Here is a 24,277-nt window from a genome sequence, read left to right as displayed (position 1 = left end):
ATCTTTGCTTATCGAAAAGCATGGACATAACACTCGAACTTGGGCATGGTTAAATAATAATCCTTGACACAATTTTGCAACATAAGGATCACTGCAATCTTTAATTACCATTGGAGTTATCTTCAATTTTATGTCCTAAAAGCTGTAAGGTCATGAGAAACCTCTGTTACTAAGAAAAATATTTTACTTAGCCACACAGGAGACAACATGAAACCATAATTGACATACATGATAACAACCCAAGCTGTGTACACAAAAAACTATGTGGGCTGCTCTAAAAGCAAAACCTAAAAGTAAAGGAAAAAACCTGTGGGGTTATTCTTCTTCTTCTTGTCGCTCTCTATTGGTTTTTCTTCTCTTGTTGTTGCTTTAAGAACAAAGGTAAAGAAGAATGGCGATGCTTATTTCATTTTGTGGTATGTGATGAATTTTAGTTTAACAAGAAACTTAAATAAGAACGACACTAAGATCATCATTCTGAAGTAATTGGACAACGAAATCTTGATCTTGTAGGATTCTAAGAGATGCCTCTTCTCGGAAGAAGGAAAAAAAATTTCAGTTAGGAATCTATTATGTGTAGGAGATTTAGGACTGTTTAATGCCACGTTGAGGTAAGGGTGTACCATGAAACTCAATAGAAAGTGAAAATAAAAATTCAAGTCTTTCAACTTGACAGCATACAGCAGTTGATATGATGTATCTGATCCCAAATATAAAACAGAAAGACGATAATTTGCATGTCTACATAGGAATTCCAGAAAATGATTGTAGCCTTCTACATTCCATGGCAAGTCTTTGTCACAAAGCGACTTATTTGCCCCAAACATATGGTACCAGAAAAGAAAGTTCATTCATTCAATTCCAGTCAAGTGGATGATGCTCCCTGGAATGAAAGCAAACAAGAAATGTTACCAAACAATATTCTGTACATGCATGCATTTGTAGGATTGTATCAAGTGAGGTTACTGCTCTAATTGTCCAATACCTACATGATTCCACTGAAACGCCAGAATGAGGTATTGCTGTACATGTTTCTGCTTCTTAACCAAAATTTTACACTGCCCCCTTTACCCCAAAAAAGGTTGTAATGGCTAACCCTCGACAGTTTTTAAATGTACTAAATGAAAATTAGACTACAACTTAACCCCAACACTTACAAAGCCATATTAACTACTAATAACCACTGCCTCCATGTCAAATGTTATCTTTCGTTGATTTTTTCACTCTCTCATATCTCGTGTTCTCAACCATGATAATCTTTAATGATACTCTAAAGTATAGTTCGTCTTGCAATAAACTTTGAAAAAATTCCCGACAATTGTAGCATTTTAAGTGGTTTTATAGCAAATTATGCATAAATTGAAAGCGAAGGAGAACCTTAACCAAGTCTAATTAGGGATGATTGCGGAAAACAAGGTGGAAGAGAAATTGGTTTAGACTGTTATGATCACTTACCAATAGGATACCTTTGCTGGCCCTCTCCTCCAAATATTTGGATGGCTTGAAAAAGTTTCCATAGGCCTTGAACCAATTTGTCAGCCTTGAGCAAATGTACCCTGGTCCAACTGAATCAGCCCAGAATAATATTCCTCCACTAGTCACAGGAAAAAGGAAAAACACAGTTAGAAGCTCAGAGATTGACCATGCAAAGTGGCAACAGAAATACTTGCAACCAGCATTGGGAGTAGAGAAGTGAAGATCGACATATGCATATAGTATACTGGAAATCAGCAATTACTGGATTTCAAAGTCAAATAACTTGACATGGAAGGTTGATAGTCCTTTGCCTGAAAATTGCTTTGTTTAAACAAAGCAGTTTTGGACACTACTAAACTGGACATGATGGGCCAACAGTTTCTTCCAAGCCCCTTCGCCCTGAAATTTCCTTTGTTTAAAGAAATTATACACTCTCTGATGTGAAAATCTGGTCAAGTAGATTCTAAAAGGAAAATGGTTTTGCCTATGATGGTTCACTTTCTGGAAAAAAATAAACATATTTTGTCAAAGACTTACTAATATGAAGGAAATTTCATCCCATGAACAGATGCTATGTCAATGTCTGATGCCCGGACCACAACTCCTCCATCAACTAAATGGCAGGCTTCATTTATCACAGGAAAGAATATCATTTCCACGATATCTTGGTCCGTCAGAGATATTGGCTGCCAATGACATCCCAGTAAACATTTCTGTCTTTTAGTCATTCAGGTTGAGGTCATAAATCTGAAAAAGCTATTGTACTAGCTCGATTTTAAGTAGTCTCAGTCTCAGATGATACAATTTTTATTCTAATGTAATGGCCATAGTTGCTGAAAAGTGTTTAACCTGTCCATCAGCAACAATGCGGGTAAGCTCCCTAGTCTGCTCCAGAATTTGTTGCACGGATGCATCAGGTTTTGGCCTGCTTCCTCTTTCATACACGTAGTATCCTTTTCCATTCTTCTTACCTAGAATTTTCACATTATTGAACAGAACAAGACGGCTTAGTTGAATTGCCAACAACAACATCTTGCTACTAACCTTACACGCTTTAATTTAGTATGTAATCCTCTATTCTTTTTGGGAAACATCAGATTTTAAACATGCCAAATACCTGCCCGTCCACTTTCTTGCATAAGTTGAACCAAAGGAGACAGAAAAGTCCTTTCAGAATATGCGGCAGCAAACTCTTTCATGGCTGCCAGATACACGTCATATCCTGTCACATCCTGAACCCTGAATATCACAGCACAAGAAACGATTAAATTTCCCATTGTTCGCACAAAAGACGTGACCACCAGTAACATGGTAGATGACAAAAACCTCAATTCCAAACTGGAAATTTTGTTGCATTTTTGGTTTATGTCAAGCATTCCAAAAATGGTTTTTTTACTAATTTAAGCAGAACAGCGAATCTTAATTTCGACTTGCGGAATGAGAGAGTGTACGATAACTGAATGGAAATGTAAGGCTGAATTCCTTTCAACAAAATTTCAGTATCTCCATATCATGTGTATGACCAGTACAGCTAATGAGAAATGATGCACTTGAGATGAAGACTCACTGAAAAGGTCCAATTCGCATGCCAAATTCACATATCACTTGGTCAATTCTGAAAATATCCACACCTAAATTCGCCAACATATCTGCTGCTTGAAGATATGGTAAGAATAGTCGGTTAGCAGCAAAACAAGTGCAGTTCTTAACTACAATTGGAACCTTCTTAATGATCTTCGCGAATCTCATGACATCAAATACTACTTTTGGAGACGTTCTTTCCGTCCTCACGATTTCCATGAGAGGCATCACATGAGCAGGACTACACAGATAGAGTTAGAAGAAGAATTGGTAAAAGGACAAATGAATACATCAGGAAGGAAATAGCGTAAATAACGGTGCAGAGTTAGATACATAAAGACATAAATATACAGAATTAGTCTTAATATATAGTGATTTGTTTACACATATTATCTGTATGTATTATAATAGTGACCTTTCAATGACACAGTCCACTTTTCTACTAAGTTAGGAAAAGAAGAAGATCAAACAGAAATTTCCATATCCGTCTTTCATTTTTGCGTCATCTCTTTTTCTTGGCTGCCCTAATTCTGGCGGTAAGTCTTTAGCAGTCTATTTAACCACATGAATTCAAGTCAACTACACAAAAACTACTCACATGAATGTTTTTCTCCCTGAAAGTATGTAAACACAGATGATGCCAAATCTCTGCAGAAATCTTCCCATGATGAAAACAAGAAACTTCCATATTTTCATTTAAGCAGAATGAGCAACATTCAGGGAGAGTAACAGGTATAGGCTGTTTTAAAATATTGTGTATACATGAATTTCCTCTTCTAATTATCAGTACTAGAAAACAGTGTGTGTGTTTTGAAGAGAAAATTTGATCAGGATGTTGTAGTTGCAGGTTCATAGTCTTGATTAAAACATGCAGTGTGTCTATATGTGCATATTGTACTGTAAGCTTGAAAGTACAGGAATAATCCCACAGAAAAAGTACCTGAATAAATGTGCACCAACAATGCGGTCTTGGCCAGTTGTTCTTTCACCAATCACATTGAGATCGATTGTGGATGTATTTGATGCTAAGATGCAGTTGGAAGAACAAACCTTTTCAAGTTCTTCAAAGATTGATTGTTTCAAGGATATGTCCTCATTAACAGCCTGGAAAAGAGGCCACCAGGAAAAGGAGGAGGTACCAAGATAAGCAGAAAGTGATTTGTAAAATGAAATCATATCAAATTCAAAAATCATGTAAAGCTTATGGAGTTCAACCAGTTGAAACAGGGTGAATCAACTAATTCTAGATTACTGGGATCAAATTGGCAGATAAATAATAAGCCACATTTTACATTTTATTAACTGGATGACACAATTCTTTGGGTAAAACAATAGACGTTTTGGTATCTCTTCTCCTGAAAGTCGTCATAAATCAGTATATAGAACAGCAATGAACAAAATGGAATTTGACAAGATACAAATGCATATGCACAATGGAACTGAAGACGAAAAAGGAAAGAGGGATGCAGCAAGGTAGGAGTTAAAACATTACCTCAATGACCATATCTACATTCTTAAATTCTTCATAGTCCAAAGCACCTTGAAGAAGTGACAGGGCCTTTTTCATCTTATCCTCCTCTAATTCTCCTCTCAATAGGAGGCCTTGGAGATTAGCTAATAAAGATAAAGTTAAGTATCAAAATAAAGTCATTGCATGGAAAATGAAGCTTTCTGTTCTATTTTCTTTTCTGGCATGACTCCAATAGATATTATCCTTGCTTAAAGCAAAACAAAGTAACATGCAAATGTACACACGTTGAATAAAACTATTTCAAGTTTATTCCAAAAACACATTAACATCGGTTAACTTCAGTATACACAGACTGCATCAAAAACTTGTCTCCTTTTGTTAAATAATAACAGAAAATCAAGTTTAGTTCATGAAAAATCACTTCAATACAACAGAAAATCAACGCTAAAAATTTAGAATGACCAGAAGTGTTCTTGCAAGTTCGTTTCTTCTTTTCTATGAATGGAGTAAGTGAACAAGTCAATAACTGTTATGAAGATTATCTCCCGAGAATGACTACAGTCTAGTATTATGTTCAGAGTGCCTAAAGCCTCATATAGCAAATGCTCAAGGTAACTCATCTGCCCGACCACAGAGATGCTAACCTTCTATTGATCTCAGTCCCTGTCGAAGATATTCAGAATTGATCTCCTTAAGTATCACATGTATGTTATTGACAACAAGGGCAGTAGCAATGCCAGATCCCATTAGACCACCACCAATTACAGCAACTTTCTCTATCTTCCGTGCCTTGAACCCAGAATCTGTAACAGCTGGAACCTGAATTTTGCAAGTCAAGAAACATATCCTTTTAGCTTTTCAAAGTAAACTTAACAACCAATTTCTTATAGCTCTGTTTTGCTAAGTGTCCGCCTGGTGTACTAAATTAGTTGTAGAGTCATATATGTCCCCAGAGTCCAGGCTTTATCAAAACAAGAAAAAAACGAGGGTTTATACAAAAATAGAATCTGATACAGAACTTTTAGGTGGTTCTAGGTAGATAGGTTGATTACATTTCCAAACGAAATGAATGGTATTGTCTGCACAAATTTCAACCTTTAAAAAATTAGTTTGGTTGTATGAAGAATAGAGAGAATGTGGTCTTAAATACCATTCCACCATCCTCAAACATGATACTAGGAAAGTATGTTAGTTTGTCGAGGCGGAGAAAAGTCTCCATTTTGTAATAATTTCACACGTTTCCTGTTGTTTGAATGATATACATAATACAAGACATCAGTACAAAATTTAATTTGATGGGAAATGCTACCTCTTGCAAAGAGGTTTAAAAAACCAAAATCAGATGCTGGCTTGAAGTAGCCAAGGCAAGTTTGTAACTTCATCTCTTCATAAGGGTATTTCATTGGAAACATTGTTCAATGGCATTTAGTTAAAAAATCAACATGACTTGAAGCTGAATTGCAGAATAGTGAACTTAAATCTAAAGACAGTCATGCTAATTCCCAGATGTTTGGTCTTTGCAGCATTAATATGTTGAATAAAGATTAGTGAATAGGTTCTGCACCTTTGATGTAGCACGCTCTGAAAAGAATACATGAAGAAGACCTCTTGCAGTGTTGGATAGCAACAATTCTTTGAAAACTTTGTCCTCCTGCAAGTTATTGGTCACATTAGTGATATTTGCCATACATATATGTGCATAAAAAGTTGCAGATGCATCTACACTTCATCAATTGACTAGAGTTTATATGTTTCTTTACCTCTATAATTTTAAGAATAGATTTAGACAAAAAGTTCACCTTCGGGAGACCAGAGTTTGGCCCAGAGATGATTCCCTCTTCAATCACATCAAGGCAGGCACCGTAGTGAGGCTCATTTGGAAATTTCGCCTGTGCATTTTGCCTAGCTTTTTGAAAGATATCATCTAAATCATGGGCAGCTACAAGTTTATCACTCTTGTGAAGACTATTAATATGGGGTCTACGCCCTTCTACAATGTCTAGTGCCCATTGACGAGATGCAGTTAAGAGCTCATCAGGAGATGCTATAGAATCAATGACACCCAACTCTGCCCCTTCTTCCGAAGTTATAGTCTTGGACGACTGCGACAGTTCAGGAGTCATGCTTAAACTCGATAAGAATAGGAACAAGGGACATACAAATTCATAAGAAAGAACTTTATTTCATGCATCCGTAAAAGCCAAAATGGTAAGATTGTCTGCTCAATGGAAAGAGAAGAGGTTATTACTTCAATTAGGCTGTCCGCATGTTATGAGCAAATTGATTACTTGTGCTGTATGTGTGAAAATGTGGTGATGAATTCAAAAAAGAATCATATAATATAACAAACACATGAGCTGCTGAACTTTCTTGAACTGCGATTAGTTAATTAACAAGAAAAGTTTTGAATATCAGATTGTATATTTCAGATATCTTATGCAGGTACTCCTGAAATTCTTGAAGTTTTTCTGTGCTTGAAGTGATGTTTTAAGTTATCCAAGGCTAAGGCCAAGTTGTGTTTATGCGAATTGAATAAATTAAAAACTCCTGCACAGGTAATTTTAACAATGCGTACTAAGGGAGTGATCTTATTAGCTTGTTACTTCAGGTAAGCATAGAACTCCGTCCGAGGAAGGGAGTTTCCTTTTGTGAATCTGACTTCAATAATTACCAGAGACTGCACAATTCTGCAATGTTCTGCATATTAGAGGCAACACTTTTTTTTTCCTTCTCTTTTGCAGGCATCCTATCTACTGAAGGTTTAGGATTACACCTTTAGATTGGGTTTCCATCGCTAATGTAACATGAGAAAGGAAAAATATCACATATTATAAGTTCATAAACCGTTTCTTGATTTTTTTTTTTTAAAAAAGAGAGAGAGAGAGAGAGAGAGAGAGTTTCTTCCTGGCATCAGCATAGAAAAGCAGTAAGAATGCAGAGTATCAATGACCTACCAACATCATGTCGATGGCCTTTGAAACTCCCACGAGCCTTGGAAGACGTTGAGTGCCTTCGCATTTATGTGTAAATGTTTCAAGTCAAATGGGAAAATGAACCGACAATGCTGTTATAGTAAATGCCAAAGACAGTTAATTATAGAGTCAATTCAGAGATACCTCCAGAACCAGGAATTATCCCAAGCTTAAGCTCTGGTAAACCAAGTTCTGCTCTTGGTGCAGCAATTCGTGCACTGCATCCCTGTACACGAGTACATGAATAACACTCGTCAAACCAGAATGTAGACTATCAAGGTGTTTAAAAGGAAGATGTTCTATAGATAGCAAGGCACAGAAGAAGCAAAATACCATTGCCAGTTCCAAGCCACCTCCCAGAGCAAATCCTTGAATAGCAGCAACAGAAGGTTTCTTGCCATCTTAAAGAAGCAAAGGGACAAAATTAAGTTCAAATGAGTTAGTGAAACTGTGAAACACATATCTACTGAGAAAAGAGAGAGATTTATATGATCAAGACCTTCTATTGTGTTGACAACAAGATCAAATGACACATTTGGCAGAAGTGAGACGTTCCCTGAAATGGCCGAAGCCAAGTGAGATTAAAAAAAAAAACTCCAGAAAGCGACTTCAGGTAAGAGCTAAAGAAGTTAAATCTCAACAACAATTTATTGAAACAGTACCAGTCTTCTGAACTTCCTGCAAAAAACTGATGTCCAGACCGCCACAGAATTTACCATCAGCACCTGTAAAATTATCAATGAAAAGGGCTCTTACCTACAACTGGTATACAATAATACAAAGAACTTTAAGGTATGAACTATTCTCAGTATCACCGATTTTTTTAGTCCTTGAAGTAAATGCCCAGAAGAAAAGCAAAATCCTTGATCAGAAATCTCATCATCACGCACTTGTGCAGCAGCAACTTCGTACAGAAGTTTAAAAGACAATTTGTATTGAGTTCAGATGGGTGCTCAGCCCCGGTTGTCAATAGGACCAATGGATTATCCATTAAAGTTTGATACAGTGCACACTACTTTGATAACCATTACATGCATGTGTCAAATAAGTGTAAAATATGGTATAATTCTTCTGGTATAATTAATAAGGTTAACAAAATTTAGCCAAATCTTAGTCAATAAAAAAACTTTTATACCAATAATAGTAAAACAAATTATGAAGCAGTAAACGTGTGCCAGTCTTATTTAGATCAGGCAAACAAGCTTACAAAAACAAAAGAGTAAAAAGGAAAAAAAAAAAATGAAAGATCAGGCAAACAAAAACAAAGAACAAATATATTAATGGTAACACAGGTATAGCCTCTGGGACAATGCTGTAGCAAATTTGAAGTGCCGAATCAGGAAAGCCTTGAAATTTGAGGGGCTCATTTCTTAATTTCAAACGCGAAATTTGAAGGACCTCAATCATTGCTGTCCTAAAATTTTTGGAGGATCTAATAATAGTATGATATTTTCCAGAAAATTAGCCAACAGTTTTTTATGTCCTAAAAAATGATGCTACATTATATGGACAGATAAAAGGGAAATTAAAGTCGAAATGAACTAGCCAAACATAGAGCTCACCCGTCAAAACAATAGCCTTGACATCATCTCTTCTCATTGCCTCACCATATTTTTCCCGCAAGCCAGCAATTACTGCAATTCCATCATAAATAATTAATATTGTTAATTAGCTAAATCATGAAAGGATAATCCTTCACCCTTTTATTTTATTAGTAGGGATAATTTCAGAAACCTCCCCGAGGTTTCTAACAATTTCACTTGCCTCGCCTGAAGTTTGTAAAATTACACAAACTTCCCTTGAGGTTAAGGTTTTGATGACAAATTAGTCTAATTAGAACAGTAACATTTAAAAAGTACTTTAAAGGGAGAGATGAAACTTTTATTTTGGTAAATACCCCTTATGCATGTATATAAGTCGTATTAGTAAAAAAAAAAATAATAATTAAAAGTTAGAAACAATTAATAAACCACTCAAAAAATTCATATTTAATAAATTAGACAACATAAATAAGCAACAAAACTATACTAGTGATTACAAGATTCAGCAAATTAACAGATTAGTCATCTCTTTTAACATAATGTTTACTATGATTCTTGTGATTTTGAGTAGAAAAATTTTCGAACTTTGCCTTTCTTTTTCCTAATCATAACATTTTGTTATTTCAAATTAATTTCACAAGTTAAATAAAATTCTTTTAGATGTTGTCACAATTTATAAAAACATTCACCCGTCATTTTACTCTGTTAATAAAAGAAAAGGGTATCCTGACAATGCAGTACTAGGCAGGAGGAAACATTGAGAAGGTGGCGTAAAAGATCAAACGTCGTTGAGGGCATCCATGCAAAAACTTACTAACTAGTACTTCCCAACGCTGCCATCTTCCGACTCTCTAATCCCTAAAGAAGCGACCTCATTTTGCAAATCAAATTACTATTAGCCAAGAAATCAGTATTATCAAAGCTTTCATTTCACAATGAGGATAAATTAAGATCGACTTGTCTAAATCTTTTAACTGATCAGAAACACAGGCGAGGAGGCTTTAATCTGCTGATGCTTGAAGTTTTAAGGTCACTGATTTAATTTAAAAAAAATAAATAAAAGCTAGTTAGAAATAATCGTGCTTTTCTCTTTTTGATCTCGACTCACAACAAATATAAGCACATTTTCCATGCTTTTAATATTGGTATCAACTTTGCAGAGCTGTGTTTAGCCATGCAATCTGAAGTTAGAGGTAGCAGTTGTATGGACCCAATCACTAAAGGAAAAGATACCTGAGAGTGAAAGTGCATTAACAGGTGGGTTACGGATGGTGATGAGTGCAATGCCATCATCCTCTACTTCCATGCTCACAGTCACACCTGCCTCCTTATTTGCCATCCTTCCCTTCACAAATTCTCTCTAAACAAACCTCCTAGTTAAAAGAAGAAAAAGGGTTCAGATATTGAACTTTGCACGAGGGATTTGATGTTCTGATGCTCTACTATGATGGACAGAAGCCAGGTATTTATAGGATTTTTTTACGAGGTTGCCAATTTGCTTTGCTAGCTTGTGTGCAATGGCTCATATGAGGCACGTTATTATGGTGTGGGGGCCCTTGCTCTTCCCAGGAAAAGTATGAAATGATAATCTATGATGAACGTTATTACACGTACAAGAGCCACCAATGTACTCAAAAATAGAAGGTTTTGTATTTTGAAGGTACAAGAATTGAATGTTTTCAATATCTGAATCACAGTAATGAATTACATACTCTCTTGCGCTACTCGCGAATTTGGCTAAACCCATGAATTTATATAAAAGTTGGTGTCTGTAGTGTCTAAGCACCTGCCTCCTTATTTGCCATTTTTCTAATCAATAAACCCATGAGCATTAATCAATGCAATGATCACGGGTAGAGGTGTCAAAATAGGTGATTTGGGTGGGTTTAGGTTGGATTAAATGAGTAATGGGTATAAGTGACTCAACCCATTTTTACCCATTTAATTAGATGGGTACAAATGGATAAGTCAAAAAATGAATTGGGTAACCCAATTACCCACTTATAACCCATTTATTTTAACTTTTTGTAAACTGATTTAAATTCATTTTTGCAAACTAAGTTATCAATTTATACCGCTCTTTGTACCCATCATTAGTTTGAAATATTTACTTATAATGCTCAATCAGCCTAATTACCAATTTTTTTTCCATTTATACTCTATGTCGCAAAATTACATATTATTTAATAACTGAATAATAAGAATATAAAAATTTGAACTAAGAACTATAAAAGTTAATATAAAAACTTAATCCAAAAATTTTGAACCCCTAACATTTTTTTCATATATGAATTTAAATTTTCATTTTAGAAAGATAAGAAAAGAGGTTAAAACTTATCATAAATTGGTAATGCTAAAAAATGTGCAAGTTAACAAACTAAGAGAAAATAAATAATAAGATAAAACCAACAAATAATAATAATAATAATAATGAAACAAAAGTAGTTAACATCATGACAAAATGAAAAATCTGAAAAAAAAAAAAAAATTGGGTGGGGGAAGAGAAAAGACCTGGGGGAAGAAAATTCTAAATGGGTTAATTGGATTTAATGGGTTACCCAATAATACCCATTTAATAAATAGGTATTATTGGATAATCCATTTATACCCATATACAAAAATTTAAGATACTCATACCCATCTATTCACAAATCTCCCCTGAGATTTCTAATAATTTCACTTGGTTCCCTTAAGGTTTCAAAAATTACACCTACCTCCCTTGTCCATTTAAAATGACAATACTAACTTTAATATTTTTAATAAAACTCTCTTGTTTTCATGTTTATGCAAAGGATGGATTTTATATTTTTGTTACCATTTTCCGTCTTATTCATTTCTCTTATATTTTATTAGAAGTATAGAAGAACTATTAACGTTGTCCCTAATATCTATCTAAATTAAACATTAAACTGGTAATATTTTTTTTATAACTTTTAGTATCCTCCAATTTTAATTTTTTTTTGTAGCTCCTTTTTTTGGGTATCAAAATCAAGGATAAGTCAACAATGATTAAAAACAAATGACCCAAAATCAGTACCAAATTATGATAGTTTCACCACTAAACTAGTCCATAAATTTTTATTAAAAAAAATAGTCCATAAACTTTAAAATAAACAAAATAGCACTTTCTTCTTTATCTTAAAAAGAATTTACATTCCCAATAAAGCACTATGAAAAATACTCAATTATAGCAAAAGATTTATTGTTATAGTTGATTATTAAATAACAAATATTAGCATGAAAAACTTGACACATTTTTTGTTTAGAAGAACAAATTAAACTTTGTAAGATAAGGGTAATTTAGGGTATTCATTAAATTTTTACTCTATTTTAAAGTTTGGTTACCAAAGGGTCAAATTGAAGGAGGTAAGTGTAATTTTTAAAACATCAAGGGAACTAAGTGAAATAATAAGAAACCTCAAGGGAAGGTTTCTGAGATTATATTGTAGAATCCAATTGTTAGTATCTTATCTTAATCTTATCTTACCTGACCTTATTCTGAGGGGAATCAGTGAATTGTCCTGGTTTCAATATAATTGTGCACCTAATTTTGAATTTTTGTGTCTTTTAGCAGCATGGGGACCCGGCTAGACTTGATTGTTCAAATAACGAAGTTCACAGCCCTGATTGAACATCGGCTACAGCCCACCATCGCTGATTGAAACCTGATTGTCCTGGTTTCAATATAATTGTGCACCTAATTTTGAATTTTGTATCTTTTAGCAGCATGGGGACCCGGCTAGACTTGATTGTCGAATGACGAAGTTCACAGCCCTGATTGAACATCGGCTGCAGCCCACCATCGCTGAACTCTGCAGAAACCTTTGGCGTCAAAAGCAACAGTACTCAGTGAACTACACGTTGAATTTAGTTTGGCCCAGCAACCCTGCAAATGTGGGCTGCAGCACTGACAAGGTGGACCAGTTGGATTGCAGCACAAGAACTCTTGTGGTCTTTGTAGAGGCAGATGAAGGAAACCGCTCTGTGGAATGGTAGCTAGAATAGCCGTTGGAAATTCACAGGCCACAAATGGACTCTGGACTATTGTGGCTCTTACACTACCATGTGATATTGGTCTGCGCTCTCAGGACCTCGACAATTGTTATTCAGAACATTAAAGAATTAGAGTGACAGAACACCTTATTTCTTTTGAGGGATAATTTCAGAAACCTCCCCTAAGGTTTCTCTTAATATCACCTGGCATCCCTAAAGTTTTAAAAATATCACTTACCTCCCTCACTTTTGTTATTTGAGTAATAAAATTTTTAAAAACCCTAAATTACCCTTCTGCTTGCTAAATAAAAATGCAACCAGATCACTTTGTTTACTTCAAGAAAATGATCAATTAAAAAATAATTTTTAATAATACTACCACATCATAATTTTATAGTCGATAAAAATATATATTTGAAAAATAAAAAAGATATTTGGAAAGAAATACAGTTGACTAATTTAACTCTACATGCTCAAAATCGATTACTTTTGAACTTTATCTTTTTTTTTCAACTTCTTCTCAACTCGTATCCAATTTTTTAAATTGTACTAATCATTATAGAAACAACTTAAAATAAGCAAATAAATCATACCCTACTCTATCACAATTACAAAAAAAGTAAAAGATAAAAAAATTTAATTTATTATAATTTATAAATAGAAAATTGCATAGTCATCCAAAAAAGGAGTAAGAAAGAATATTGGAGAAAATTAGAGCTGTAAACGAATCGAATCGAATCGAATCAAGTATCTCATGTTTGAACTCTGTTCGTTAAGCGATTCGAACAACGTTCGTGTTCATTCGTTAATTTTCGAATTCCAAACCTGTGTTCATGTTCGGCTCGTTCAGCAAAATTCGTGTTTGAGTTCGAGTTCGTGTTCGGCTCGTTTAACATAAATGAGCCGTTCACGAACATGTTCGAAATGCTCGAATTCAAATTATTTTAAACCTTAAATATGCCATGCAAATCATTAATCATTCTAAAAAACAGCTAAAGCACTAAGTGACTAAATTATATTATTCATTAACTATATAACTAACATTAACATAAAAACAACAAATAAAACAAAGCAATTTGCCCTCCAAATATAAAATGTCTAGCCATAAAATTAACCCTAAAATTTGTCAAATGATAATTATGTTCATGTTTGCAAACGTTCGTTAAAACTCGTGAGCATATTCGTATTTGCGAACGTTCGTTTAGTATGTTCGTGAACATTCGTTAAAACTCACGAACATGATCGTGTTGACTCAATTATTAATCGAACAAAAAAATTCGTTCGAACTCGGTTCGTTTAAGATTTCAAACGAGCCTTTAACGAATATGAACGAGTCGAAACGAATCGAGTTACCGAACAGCTCGATTCGTTTAACAACTCTAGAGAAAAAGGGAAAGAAAAGAAAGTGACTTTTGTTTCCTTTTTTTTTATTTTAGCTCCATTTATTTGTTATGTGAATTATGTTTCAAGTGAGGGTTAATATAGTTCTTTTACAATTAATAAGGGAGGTAAGTGATATTTTTAAAATCTTAGGGGTATCAGGTGATATTAGGAGAAACCTCAAGGGAGGTCTATGATATTATCCCTTCTTTTAAATCTTTTAGAAGTTACCAAACTATTCCGCTATTATGTTATGCCCTAATATCTACCAAAGTCAGTTTAGAACTGAGAGGATACACTGTCCCTAATATCTACCAAGTTCACGTGCCCACCTACCAATGTCAGTTTATAACTGAGAGGATACACTGTCCCATCATTCGCGTCAACAAAATCGTTTGGTGAAAAAAAAAAAAAAGTCAACAAAATTGTTTGTCCTGAAGCTAGTCTTGGGCCTTAGCCCAAGGCCCGGCCCTTGGCTTATAAGAAAAAGCATTCTTTATGACACAGCATTCTTCTTTGGAATAATTTTAGAAACCTCCCTTAAAGTTTTTAATAATTTTATTAGCCTCCCCTAAACTTTGTAAAATTGCACAAACCTCTCCTAAAGTTAAGGTTTTGATAACAAAATTAGTCTAATTTAAAAAAGTAACATTAAAAAGTACTTCAAGAAGAGAAATGAAACTTTTATTCCATAAATACGCCTTATGCATATAAATAAGTTGTATTAGTAAAAGAATAAAAATAATTAAAAATTAGAAATAATTAATACACATATTTCACCATTCAAAAAGTTCACATGTAATAAATTAGGCAACATAAATAAATAACAAAACTATACTAATGATTACAAGATTCAGCAAAATAACTAGTCACCTTTTTTAACACAATTTTACTATGATTCTTGTGATTTTAAATAGAATAATTTTCGAATTCTGTCTTTTTTTCCCTCCTATCTTTGAATTTTTTTTTTTCAAAATCACAAGATTTGTGACAAATATCATGTCAAAAGAGATAACTAGTCTATTTTGCTGAATCCTGTGATAATTAGTATAGTTTTATTGTTTATTTATATTATCTAATTTATTAAATGAGAACTTTTGAGCGGTAAAATATGTGTATTAATTATTTCTAATTTTTAATTATTTTAATTATTTTACTAATACAACTTATATACATGCATAAAAGATATTTATGAAATAAAAATTTCATCTCTCGCTTTAAAGTACTTTTTTAATGTTATTTTTTCTAATTGGATTAATTTTATTTTTAAAACCTTAATATTAGGTGAAGTTTGTGTAATTTTGCAAAATTCAAGGTAGGCTAGTAAAATTGTCAGAAATCTCAGGAGAGGTTTCTGAAATTATCCCTTCTTCGTTTGGTAGTACGCCTTTGGTTGTGGTCTTGTGTAATATGTAATTGCCTCCAAATTGGTGGTGGTGGGACCAACTACTCTGTATTCTTTAGGGATAATTTCAGAAACCTCAGGTTTCACTGTCCTCTATGAGGTTTTCAAAATATCGAAAACGTCCCCTAAAACTAATTAGCTAGTAACAAATCATCCCAATTCAAATACAAAAATAATATAAAATTGGTATTAGGAGAGAAAAAGCAATTTGATTCCATAACTACCCTTAATTTTTGCATTAGGTAGTTAATTTATTATGAACAATATATATCTATTTTAACTTTTTCAAATGTGAGGCAGTGTAAGTGAAATTGCTTACAAAAGCAAGGCTTCAATTCAAGATTGTGTAACTATCATCGCATTCATAAAGGGTAAACAAAAGATCAGATCAGCTTTCTAACTCTACAACAAATTTAGCAACTCAAAGTCTCATCTAAATATTGCATGTGTAATATCATACGATTACATGTATTATAACACATCAATTGCATACTCTATTATAAGAGAAACAAAGCATGTAAACCCTGTTATATCCCACATTTCAATTTAAAAAAGACCATTTGTTGAATAATCACAAACAGGAAAACATTTGTCATTATTAAAAGGTTTTTCAATTTAGTTGCATATAACTAACAATCTTTACCTATATTTCATACAACACCAATATCTATGTTCCATGACAATAGAAGTAACAATTAGGAAAAAAAAAAGAAAAAACAATAAAATTGAATATAAATCATCAAATAGAGCAAATCATATAGAACAGAATAAATTTTGAGAAAAATTTGAGAGCAAAATTCCTCTTCAAGTCTCATAAATCCTTATATATGCCTAAAGAAGCTATATTTCTCTTATTCCACAAAAACCACTAGAGTTTGAATCACCAATATCTATATTTCTCTTATATATGCCTAAAGAAGCTATATTTCAACCATAAAGAAAGTTGTAAAAATACATACCACTCCCTAGAGAAGGTATAAAATTCTAATTCTTCTATTTGTTCTAAAATGCTGTATGTGTTATGAAACAACTAAAATTGTGGATGTCTCTTTGTATTTTCAAAAGGATTAATTTATGATTTATGGCTACATTATGTATAGAAGTTACAATCCATAAATCTATTCATGTAGTGGAGAAATTATTTCATAGGTTTCTTCGTATTCTTGTAGTAGTGGGTGTTTAATAGGATTAATGTACCTTTAATGTTGTAGTACCTATATATAGAGGTACATTTAGAGGTGGCAAAATGGGCGGGATGGGCGGGATTTGCTTGGGTTTGTGATGGAACCGAGTCATATGGGTTTGGGCCAAACCTTACCCATATGTGTTTTGGGACTAACTTGGGCGGGATCACTTTGGGATGGGTTTAGATTGATCCCGCCCAATACCCAAATCTATTTTCTACATATTTTTTTTTTTTTCCCGCGAAACGAGGCGTGTTTTCTTCTCTATTTGGAAATAAATTACAACATAGAAAAACTAGAAATTGTACACTTGGGAAAAACAAAAAACAAAAAAAAGCAGCCTCAGTGAAGGGACGCGACCAAGGGAAAGTGTCTCTTTCAGTCATCCATTCCCTCGCTTAACCCCACCAACCCTCGCTCCCATCTTTCCCCAAAACTCAGCCCCATCCCATCCAAGCAAAAAATAATAGCCACAAATGATGGAACTCAGTTCCTCTAAGAAAAGAAAATCAGTCCATTTTTCATCTCATTCTTTTCCTCAAGTTTCTGGGAGGAGGAAGCCAAGCTAATTAAAATGTTCTGCCGCACAAAAATGGCTGTAGCTCCAGTCCAGAACTCACTCCAACTTTACCCTGTCGACATCGGTCATCACGCCTTCAAGCTGTACGAGAACAGGCACCAGCATGCAAACTACAGGAAAGTAACAGGCACGTTTTATGAGCATCAGTTGAGATGCAAGTACCTTGACAATTTGCCGCAGAAAATAATCCCCATACCGCTTAGCTGGTTTAGATTCTATAACATGAATCATGTCCTAAAACCAAAAAAAACGCATCAGATAGATGAACAGAAAGCTATAGTTAACACGCATTTGACTTCTGAATGCTTCAGAGTTTAAACAAAATGGGCTCTAAATAAATTTTGATGGTCTTCAATTAGAATTGTGCCATTCACTAGATGTCTTTCTGCAGGTTCCAAAACTTCAATTCATGATCCACCACAAATATCCAAGACAGTGAAATGTAGACTGCAGTAATATCGGTCTGTCCTACACAGCATAAAAAAGCAAGCATATTCCTGGTGAGCATACTTGCACGCCACATGAGGCTGCGACCACCTTGAACTCATTTTCACTCAATTTGGCTATGCTCAATTCATACTCAACAATGAACAACCTCAATCAGATTTTCTAAACCAAGTTCAGGACCATGGGGCTAGGATGGAATCAGTGAGCAAATTTGAGTTGAACTGTCAAGCTTAACAGCTATACAATCATAACAAGCTCAGGCTTATAACATCAACTAGACTATTTACGATCATAACAAGCTCAGGCTTATAACATCAACTAGACTTTCTGTATAGATGCAGGAACAGAACATGTTGTGCCTGCATGGCTTGACCTCCAAAATGGCAAGTTGAACCCTAATAACTGCCAAAGCTCAGGATGCCTATAGGCTTCAGATAGTGTCAGTGCCCACAAGACACTTACCAAATTTTGCTACTAAACAAGCTTACCCACTGTACTATCTAATTCGTTCAAAATGGTTTGCTCCGAGATTTAACCATTCTTTCTTAATTTTAAATGCAACAGGAATGGATGTGTCAAGTTATGTGCATAGGACAAAAGCGCAACACTACATCCAGAGTTACAACTTACATCATCTACATAAAAGTCAACATCAGCATTGGAGCTGATCTTTCCATCAGAATCAACAGCGTGTGTTTTGTGCTTATGCTACTCTTGAATTTAGCTGAATTAATTTATATAAAAGTTGGTGTTTGTAGCGCCTTGCTTGGAATTAATCTCATTCTATTGATTGTTTGGCAAGTCTTTTTGACTTGGGTTTGCCCTTGTGTTTTGAGTTCTCGGATAAATTCATTCTTCAAGTGACAAAATACAATGGGAATACTGTGAAGAGGTAAAGATACTTGTTTATGGCATTTACATTTTGCATTCTTTTTAACATCTGAACCTGCTCCAACTTCCGAAAAGCAATCCCAGAATGGCTGAATCCCTTATAAGATTTTTGTAGATTTTTTTTTTTTAAATTTTGGGCGAGTGCAAATAAAATAATGCCACAAGTTTGAGAACCAGCGAGATTTCTTATTTGTAGAATTTCAATTGTTAGTATAATCTTTTGAATGCTCTAATATATGGGAACTTGAAAAACTATAGTACAAGAAGGAAGTTACACAATCTAGATCATAAAGGAACTTGAGAACTACATTGGTCTCAAAATCCAGAATCTGTACATAGAACAGTTGAATAAGATAGAGCCATTCAAGTTTTACTAAGATAGAGCCATTCCAGTTTTACTTTTTCATATGATGGTTGTGTACAAAGACAATTCAATGGAGTCAAATCAAAGAAAGAACATCTTTTTCCCTTAGTTTCTCAATTTTTTGACTCTTTGTTGCTCTCCTCCTAGGTAGAGGGGTGCTCAAGATAAGCATCTCATCTACTCAAAGAACAAGCAAAAAAAATGCTTGCGAAGGGCAGAGCTAGTAGGGACACAAACTGTTACCAGAAAATCATTGATCATCTTCCTTAGAATTTATTACAACACCACCTGTAATTAATTGAGTAAAAGTAAGAAGTCCAATTACACATAGCATGGAAACATGAACTGCATGAGCCAAGGAAATTGTGACTTCATCCCTTCTTGGGCATGGCTGCAAGCCTAGTGTACATTCTCGCCATCGACTGATATCCCCTTATATCTCCAGAACGAAGGAGATTGCCTAAACCAAAGCAGACACAACGCATCAGTGTTGCTTTAAAGCACACCAAAATTCGACTGCTCTAGCAAGGAATAGAAGATAACATACTCAAAAGCTAAGAAAATCATCCATGTGAGACAAGAATTGTAGCCTGATATATTGTGTCTGAAACAAGAAAATTGGAGGCAGTTTCTCCATTTCAAAATGGAAGTCCTTGTTTAAGTCAAGATTTAAAATTACTGAGTGTGAAAATGTAACAGCAGTACTGCGCAAGTACTTTTCTCAATGATTATTAAGAGACAGTAGTAAACATTGAGGACTACCACAGTAGATAAGCGAATTGAAACAGAGTAAGATTACATTATTGTTTTTCACATGAAAAATTAAGCAAATTAAGATTTTACAGTTACAATTTTCCACTTGAAAAAAAAAAATCAACGTTAATTCTGTTATTGACCAAATTCAGGAAATCTTATTCATAAGTATCATTTAACTAACAATCAGAAGGGACAATTTCAGCCAAAACTTGCCTTGATTGGACCTGGCCCGCATTAAATTGAAATAGATGTATTGATTCTTTATCATTATAATGCATACTGGAAAAAGTCAATAAGACATTCATATTTCACCATTCTTTCACCATCTTACTTCATGGAATGTAAAAATACAATTTTCAAACTATATGATCCAAAACACTAGTGGAGTACAGATAGTGAGGCTTATGATGTAGTTACGAGGATTATCCTCTGAGTAAATCTATCCGTGTTGATATTTACTAGAACTCTTCTACAGTTTTGCTCTAAAAAAAAAAAGGATCCAAAACATTCCAGATTCTCGCAACACCATTAACCACTTTAGTTTCCACCTAAAACCACAAATGAGTCACAGAAGCATATAAGCCAAGAATACTCACTTGCTTTGGTCTTCTTGAATATGAGGATCATACTTGGAAGACCAATCAATATGTCGACAAAAGATGGCCTAAGGTAAATTTAAGATGCAGCACTCTGATTCCAAACATTTACTCACTAGAGGTGTACGGGCATTCGCTAAGTGTTACCCGTATAAATACAAAAATAGTAACAGATCAAGTTTTGTATTTACATTTACAGACTGTTATTTTGGGACCAAAAATAAAAAATAAAACCAGCCATACAGCTGAGTGATTAAATTCGATTTTTTCCAAAGATACATGATATCTTGGAGAGAGAAAAAAAGGTCCCAGGGCAAACTTGGTAACATCAGACCCTCAAACGCATTAATGCCATTTCCAGCCATCTTGATGTCTCCCATACGCAATCGTAATGCAGAACCAATAGTCAAAACTTATGTGGCAAGGGGTACAATGTATACACACACACAAAGCAGCTATACATGCAAAAGTTTTAAACCTTTGAGACAGTAACTTTACAAATGAAATTAAGATGTCAAGTGCATGGTAATTTCCACCTGAGTCACACTGTTTTGAAACAGAATGAATTCTCTAGATCTTTGCCTAGTAAGGCGGATCTGGCGAAATGAGTCAAAATTTTTATTAGCTAAACAAGATTCACAAGGACAGGTAACTTAAAACCAGGTAAAAAAAAATACAAAAATGCTGTCAATACCTGAATCGCAGTTTAGAGGGCTATCCGGTTCAGGATGAGCCATAAGAGCAATTATAGCCCTACAAACAGATTGTAGCGTCCAGGCAGGACTCCATGCATTCTTCAAGATATCAAGGCAAATCTCCCCTGTCTGAATAAGAGCAAAGATATCATCAAGCGTCAACTAATTCACCATATCAGTATCATCTAACTCAGTACTTTCTTAATCATTATGTACTTTTTTCAACTAAATTGTTTTAATGAAAGTCAAAGAAGTCCTTTACTTTTAATTCTTCAAAGAAAAAACCAAAAGACTACCTATTATGCTGATCTAGTACATAGCTACTGGAACAATGAACAAAACCACACAACACCTAGTCTCAATCTGTAATAGCCATATGTGCGGGCAAAGATGAGGCTACAGGTGGACAGCATCCTAATTCTATAGTTTGACATTTAAACTTCTTTAACTCCCCATATCTGTTTTATCCAATTACCGGAATAAACTAACTAGAATTCTTGTTCTGTCTTTTGCTAATTTATCACACAGAACCACCAAACTTTGTCCTGAGTCCTGACTTTTTAATCATAATACTTTTCATGAAAAGGAACAATAAAGAAATTCACTACTCCAAGCCACTTGAGCACGTGCACTATAAGCTATTCAAGCTCAACCAACAAGATAACAGTTAAATTAAGTCGAACTTAATTTTTCCTTTCCAAACACATTGATGGCACATCCACAGAAAGGTAATTACTGACAGAAAGACAAAAAAATAATAATAAATGCTGCAGTTGGTATTAGCAGGAATGACTTCCCATAAACCAGCTCATTCTAACTGCAAAGCAACATTATGAGAAGATAGGTGAAAAGATTCAAACCTTAAAATGTACATTAGGATGGAATATTTTGGTCAAGAACCTCACTTGCGGTGGCTGCAAAGGATACTGCTCCGGCACTGAAAATGCTAACTGGAAAACTCCTCCCTCAAAAGGAGTCTCAGATGGACCCTAAAATTAATAGCACACCAGACAAAAAGGAGGGAAAAAAGGATGATTTCACCAGCAGAACACAAGTCTTTACCGTAAAATTCAAGTAAGAAAAAAAAAAGAAAGGTGAATAAAAAAATGAAATAGTTTCATCCAAGACTCGCATACTTTAATAAGAGCATTCCACTTAAATATATTTGAATCATCACAAACTAGTTGGATATCTGGATCAGCTGATTTCTCTCTCTGCACTTCTTTGTACTCCTTGAATAGCCTTGCTCTTGATGCCTATTTGCAAGAGACAATTCAACACAATGTGAAACCAATTAAAATGGAAAAGTTCAATAATTAAAGCAAACAGAACATAAAAAGGTTTACCAGCATGACCCCAAAACCACACACTAGAATTTTAATCAATTAATTGGGTCTATTGGCATTGTGCTAACCAAATAACAAGTCTCAAACCAAAGAAAGAGGCACAGAAGGGTTTTGGGGGAAGAAAACAGGAGAAGAATACTTATGGGTTTTATCACTTTATCTGACTAAAACTTAACTGCAACAAAACGAGGGGATACTGTGTCAACAAAACAACACCTTCTGACAGAGTGCTACTGCTAGTAACAAAAATTTTCATTGTAACTAAATTGTTTCATTAAGAGCAGTTGCTCAATTTTACATGTAGCAGAAAAATAACTTGTTTAGTGATATGCTATGCAACTTCTCGGTTTAAACCTCATTTTAATACACATTCTGCGTTGATTCAGAAAAATACATAAAGAAATCTATTTCCAGAAAAACAGTGGTGTTGGTAAGAGTGTTGCTGTCACAAACCTGCATCTTATCTGAAAGTCAGTAGCCAGATATGATCCAATATCTGTGGGCATGGAACAAAAAAAAATTAGCAAGAAACCAAATTTTCCACATAAGAGCTGATGAATCCTAGTGAATGAATCCCAAGTTCAATTTTTTAAGTTGATTGTTTAGCTGTAAGTAGAATAAATAGGGAAGAACAAATTTACAAAACCTCCAAAGATCCCAAACTGTAAACTGGGAAAGGAGGCTAATAATATTCCATTCCAACCAAACAAGATTAAATTTCTCCATTCTTAATTAGCTCAACCGAAACAAGAAACCAAACTATTTGTTCCCGGATAAAATTAAAGGAAAACCCAGAAAAATTACGGTGCACTGACTGATCCAAACATCAAATACATATATTTGACCAAATTTAGATATTAAAGAATTACCAGTAAAGCTTGAGGATAAAGCAGTCAAGACACAGAATTAGCCTTACCCCAAACAGATTACCAACTGCACTCCGTTGCTCTCGTATACAAGGGTTCCGGCTCCTCCGGTGGAGGAGGTCAGCGGCGGAAGAGAGGCTGAGATTGGTAGCGTTGAGGTGGTGCGGCTCGTTTGCGAGGTGGAATGAAATCTGCTGTGGGATGAGTAAATAAAATAAGATTAGTCTATTTCTTCAGATTAAGAAGAACGACATCGTTTAGTAGAGTCGATTTTCTGATTTCATAACGTCGAGAAATATATAGGAGTATTATTACTCTTAATTGAAGAAAACGAAGCCAATTTTGCCTCAACAATTGAGGTTATACGACGACGTTTATTCTCCTAAAAATCGACTCCTTCGACTAAGCAGAACAAATTTGTCTTGGTGATTTTAGGAAATCGACTTCAGGTATAATAAATTCCTTTGGCTGTATCAAATTACTTTATACTTTGTATTAAATTTAAAATAAAATAACGACGTGGTTATAGTGATATTGCATTGATTTGCATAGAATTTTCATCCTTTACATTTGCAACTTCATTCCTTTTTTTTTTTTTTTTGCAGGAATGAGTTGTAATTCCTACATTTTTTTTAAGGAAGGGATTTAAAAGCAGAGGATTTTGAGTCAAGAACCTCTAATTTTTAGGATCTCAATTTTTGATAGAGCTACGAGCAAAAAATAGTTCCAATTT

At 34.4% G+C, this 24,277-nt stretch overlaps 2 protein-coding genes and 1 long non-coding RNA gene across 4 annotated transcripts; all 3 read right to left on the bottom strand.

The window, feature by feature from the left end:
• Positions 1-606: 606 nt before the first annotated feature.
• On the bottom strand, positions 607-10,498 carry LOC113780964 (peroxisomal fatty acid beta-oxidation multifunctional protein AIM1-like). The gene is made up of 18 exons (XM_027326759.1): positions 10,275-10,498; positions 9,063-9,134; positions 8,163-8,225; positions 8,000-8,056; positions 7,834-7,901; positions 7,645-7,726; positions 7,483-7,538; positions 6,328-6,630; positions 6,093-6,179; positions 5,173-5,347; positions 4,550-4,671; positions 3,998-4,161; positions 3,044-3,298; positions 2,594-2,715; positions 2,326-2,447; positions 2,014-2,162; positions 1,456-1,594; positions 607-883 (listed from the first exon to the last, which is right to left on the bottom strand). Exons 1-18 carry the CDS (start codon positions 10,378-10,380, stop codon positions 866-868), a joined length of 2,160 nt encoding a protein of 719 aa, XP_027182560.1. The 5' UTR covers positions 10,381-10,498; the 3' UTR covers positions 607-865.
• A 6,752-nt stretch (positions 10,499-17,250) lies between these two features.
• Positions 17,251-18,829, bottom strand: LOC113781240. The gene is made up of 3 exons (XR_003469562.1): positions 18,661-18,829; positions 17,746-17,817; positions 17,251-17,664 (listed from the first exon to the last, which is right to left on the bottom strand). It is a non-coding gene; the product is annotated as an uncharacterized LOC113781240 (long non-coding RNA).
• Positions 18,830-19,270: 441 nt separating this feature from the next.
• Positions 19,271-23,768, bottom strand: LOC113781206 (protein PEROXIN-4). 2 transcript variants are annotated; one of them, XM_027327083.1, is made up of 7 exons: positions 23,595-23,768; positions 23,132-23,174; positions 22,469-22,588; positions 22,193-22,321; positions 21,332-21,461; positions 21,174-21,233; positions 19,662-19,745 (listed from the first exon to the last, which is right to left on the bottom strand). In XM_027327083.1, the coding sequence occupies exons 2-6, from the start codon at positions 23,135-23,137 to the stop codon at positions 21,220-21,222; spliced, it is 399 nt and encodes a 132-aa protein (XP_027182884.1). In that variant the 5' UTR covers positions 23,138-23,174; positions 23,595-23,768; the 3' UTR covers positions 19,662-19,745; positions 21,174-21,219. The 2 variants fall into 2 exon arrangements, with proteins under 2 accessions (XP_027182883.1, XP_027182884.1); XM_027327082.1 differs by lacking the exon at positions 21,174-21,233 and having other exon boundaries at positions 19,271-19,745; positions 23,595-23,764.
• Positions 23,769-24,277: the final 509 nt, after the last annotated feature.

Source organism: Coffea eugenioides, chromosome 8 (assembly GCF_003713205.1).
Source record: "Coffea eugenioides isolate CCC68of chromosome 8, Ceug_1.0, whole genome shotgun sequence".
NCBI classification, from domain to species: domain Eukaryota; kingdom Viridiplantae; phylum Streptophyta; class Magnoliopsida; order Gentianales; family Rubiaceae; genus Coffea; species Coffea eugenioides.
The sequence above is the reverse complement of the archived record's forward strand: the minus strand, read 5'-3'. Positions and strand labels throughout refer to the sequence as shown.

What these genes read in the sequence shown, in the direction of transcription:
- LOC113780964 (XM_027326759.1), bottom strand. Translation starts at nt 10,380, where the DNA reads ATGGCAAATAAGGAGGCAGGTGTGACTGTGAGCATGGAAGTAGAGGAT. An exon ending in CAAACTCTGGTCTCCCGAAG is followed by an intron (nt 6,180 to 6,327) that starts GTGAACTTTTTG and finishes AATAACTTGCAG; the next exon opens with GAGGACAAAGTTTTCAAAGA. An exon ending in ATGAAATTTCCTTCATATTA is followed by an intron (nt 1,595 to 2,013) that starts GTAAGTCTTTGA and finishes TCCTGTGACTAG; the next exon opens with TGGAGGAATATTATTCTGGG.
- LOC113781206 (XM_027327082.1), bottom strand. An exon ending in ATCCTAATGTACATTTTAAG is followed by an intron (nt 21,462 to 22,192) that starts GTTTGAATCTTT and finishes GCTCTTATTCAG; the next exon opens with ACAGGGGAGATTTGCCTTGA. An exon ending in CCCTCTAAACTGCGATTCAG is followed by an intron (nt 19,746 to 21,331) that starts GTATTGACAGCA and finishes GCTTTGGTTTAG; the next exon opens with GCAATCTCCTTCGTTCTGGA.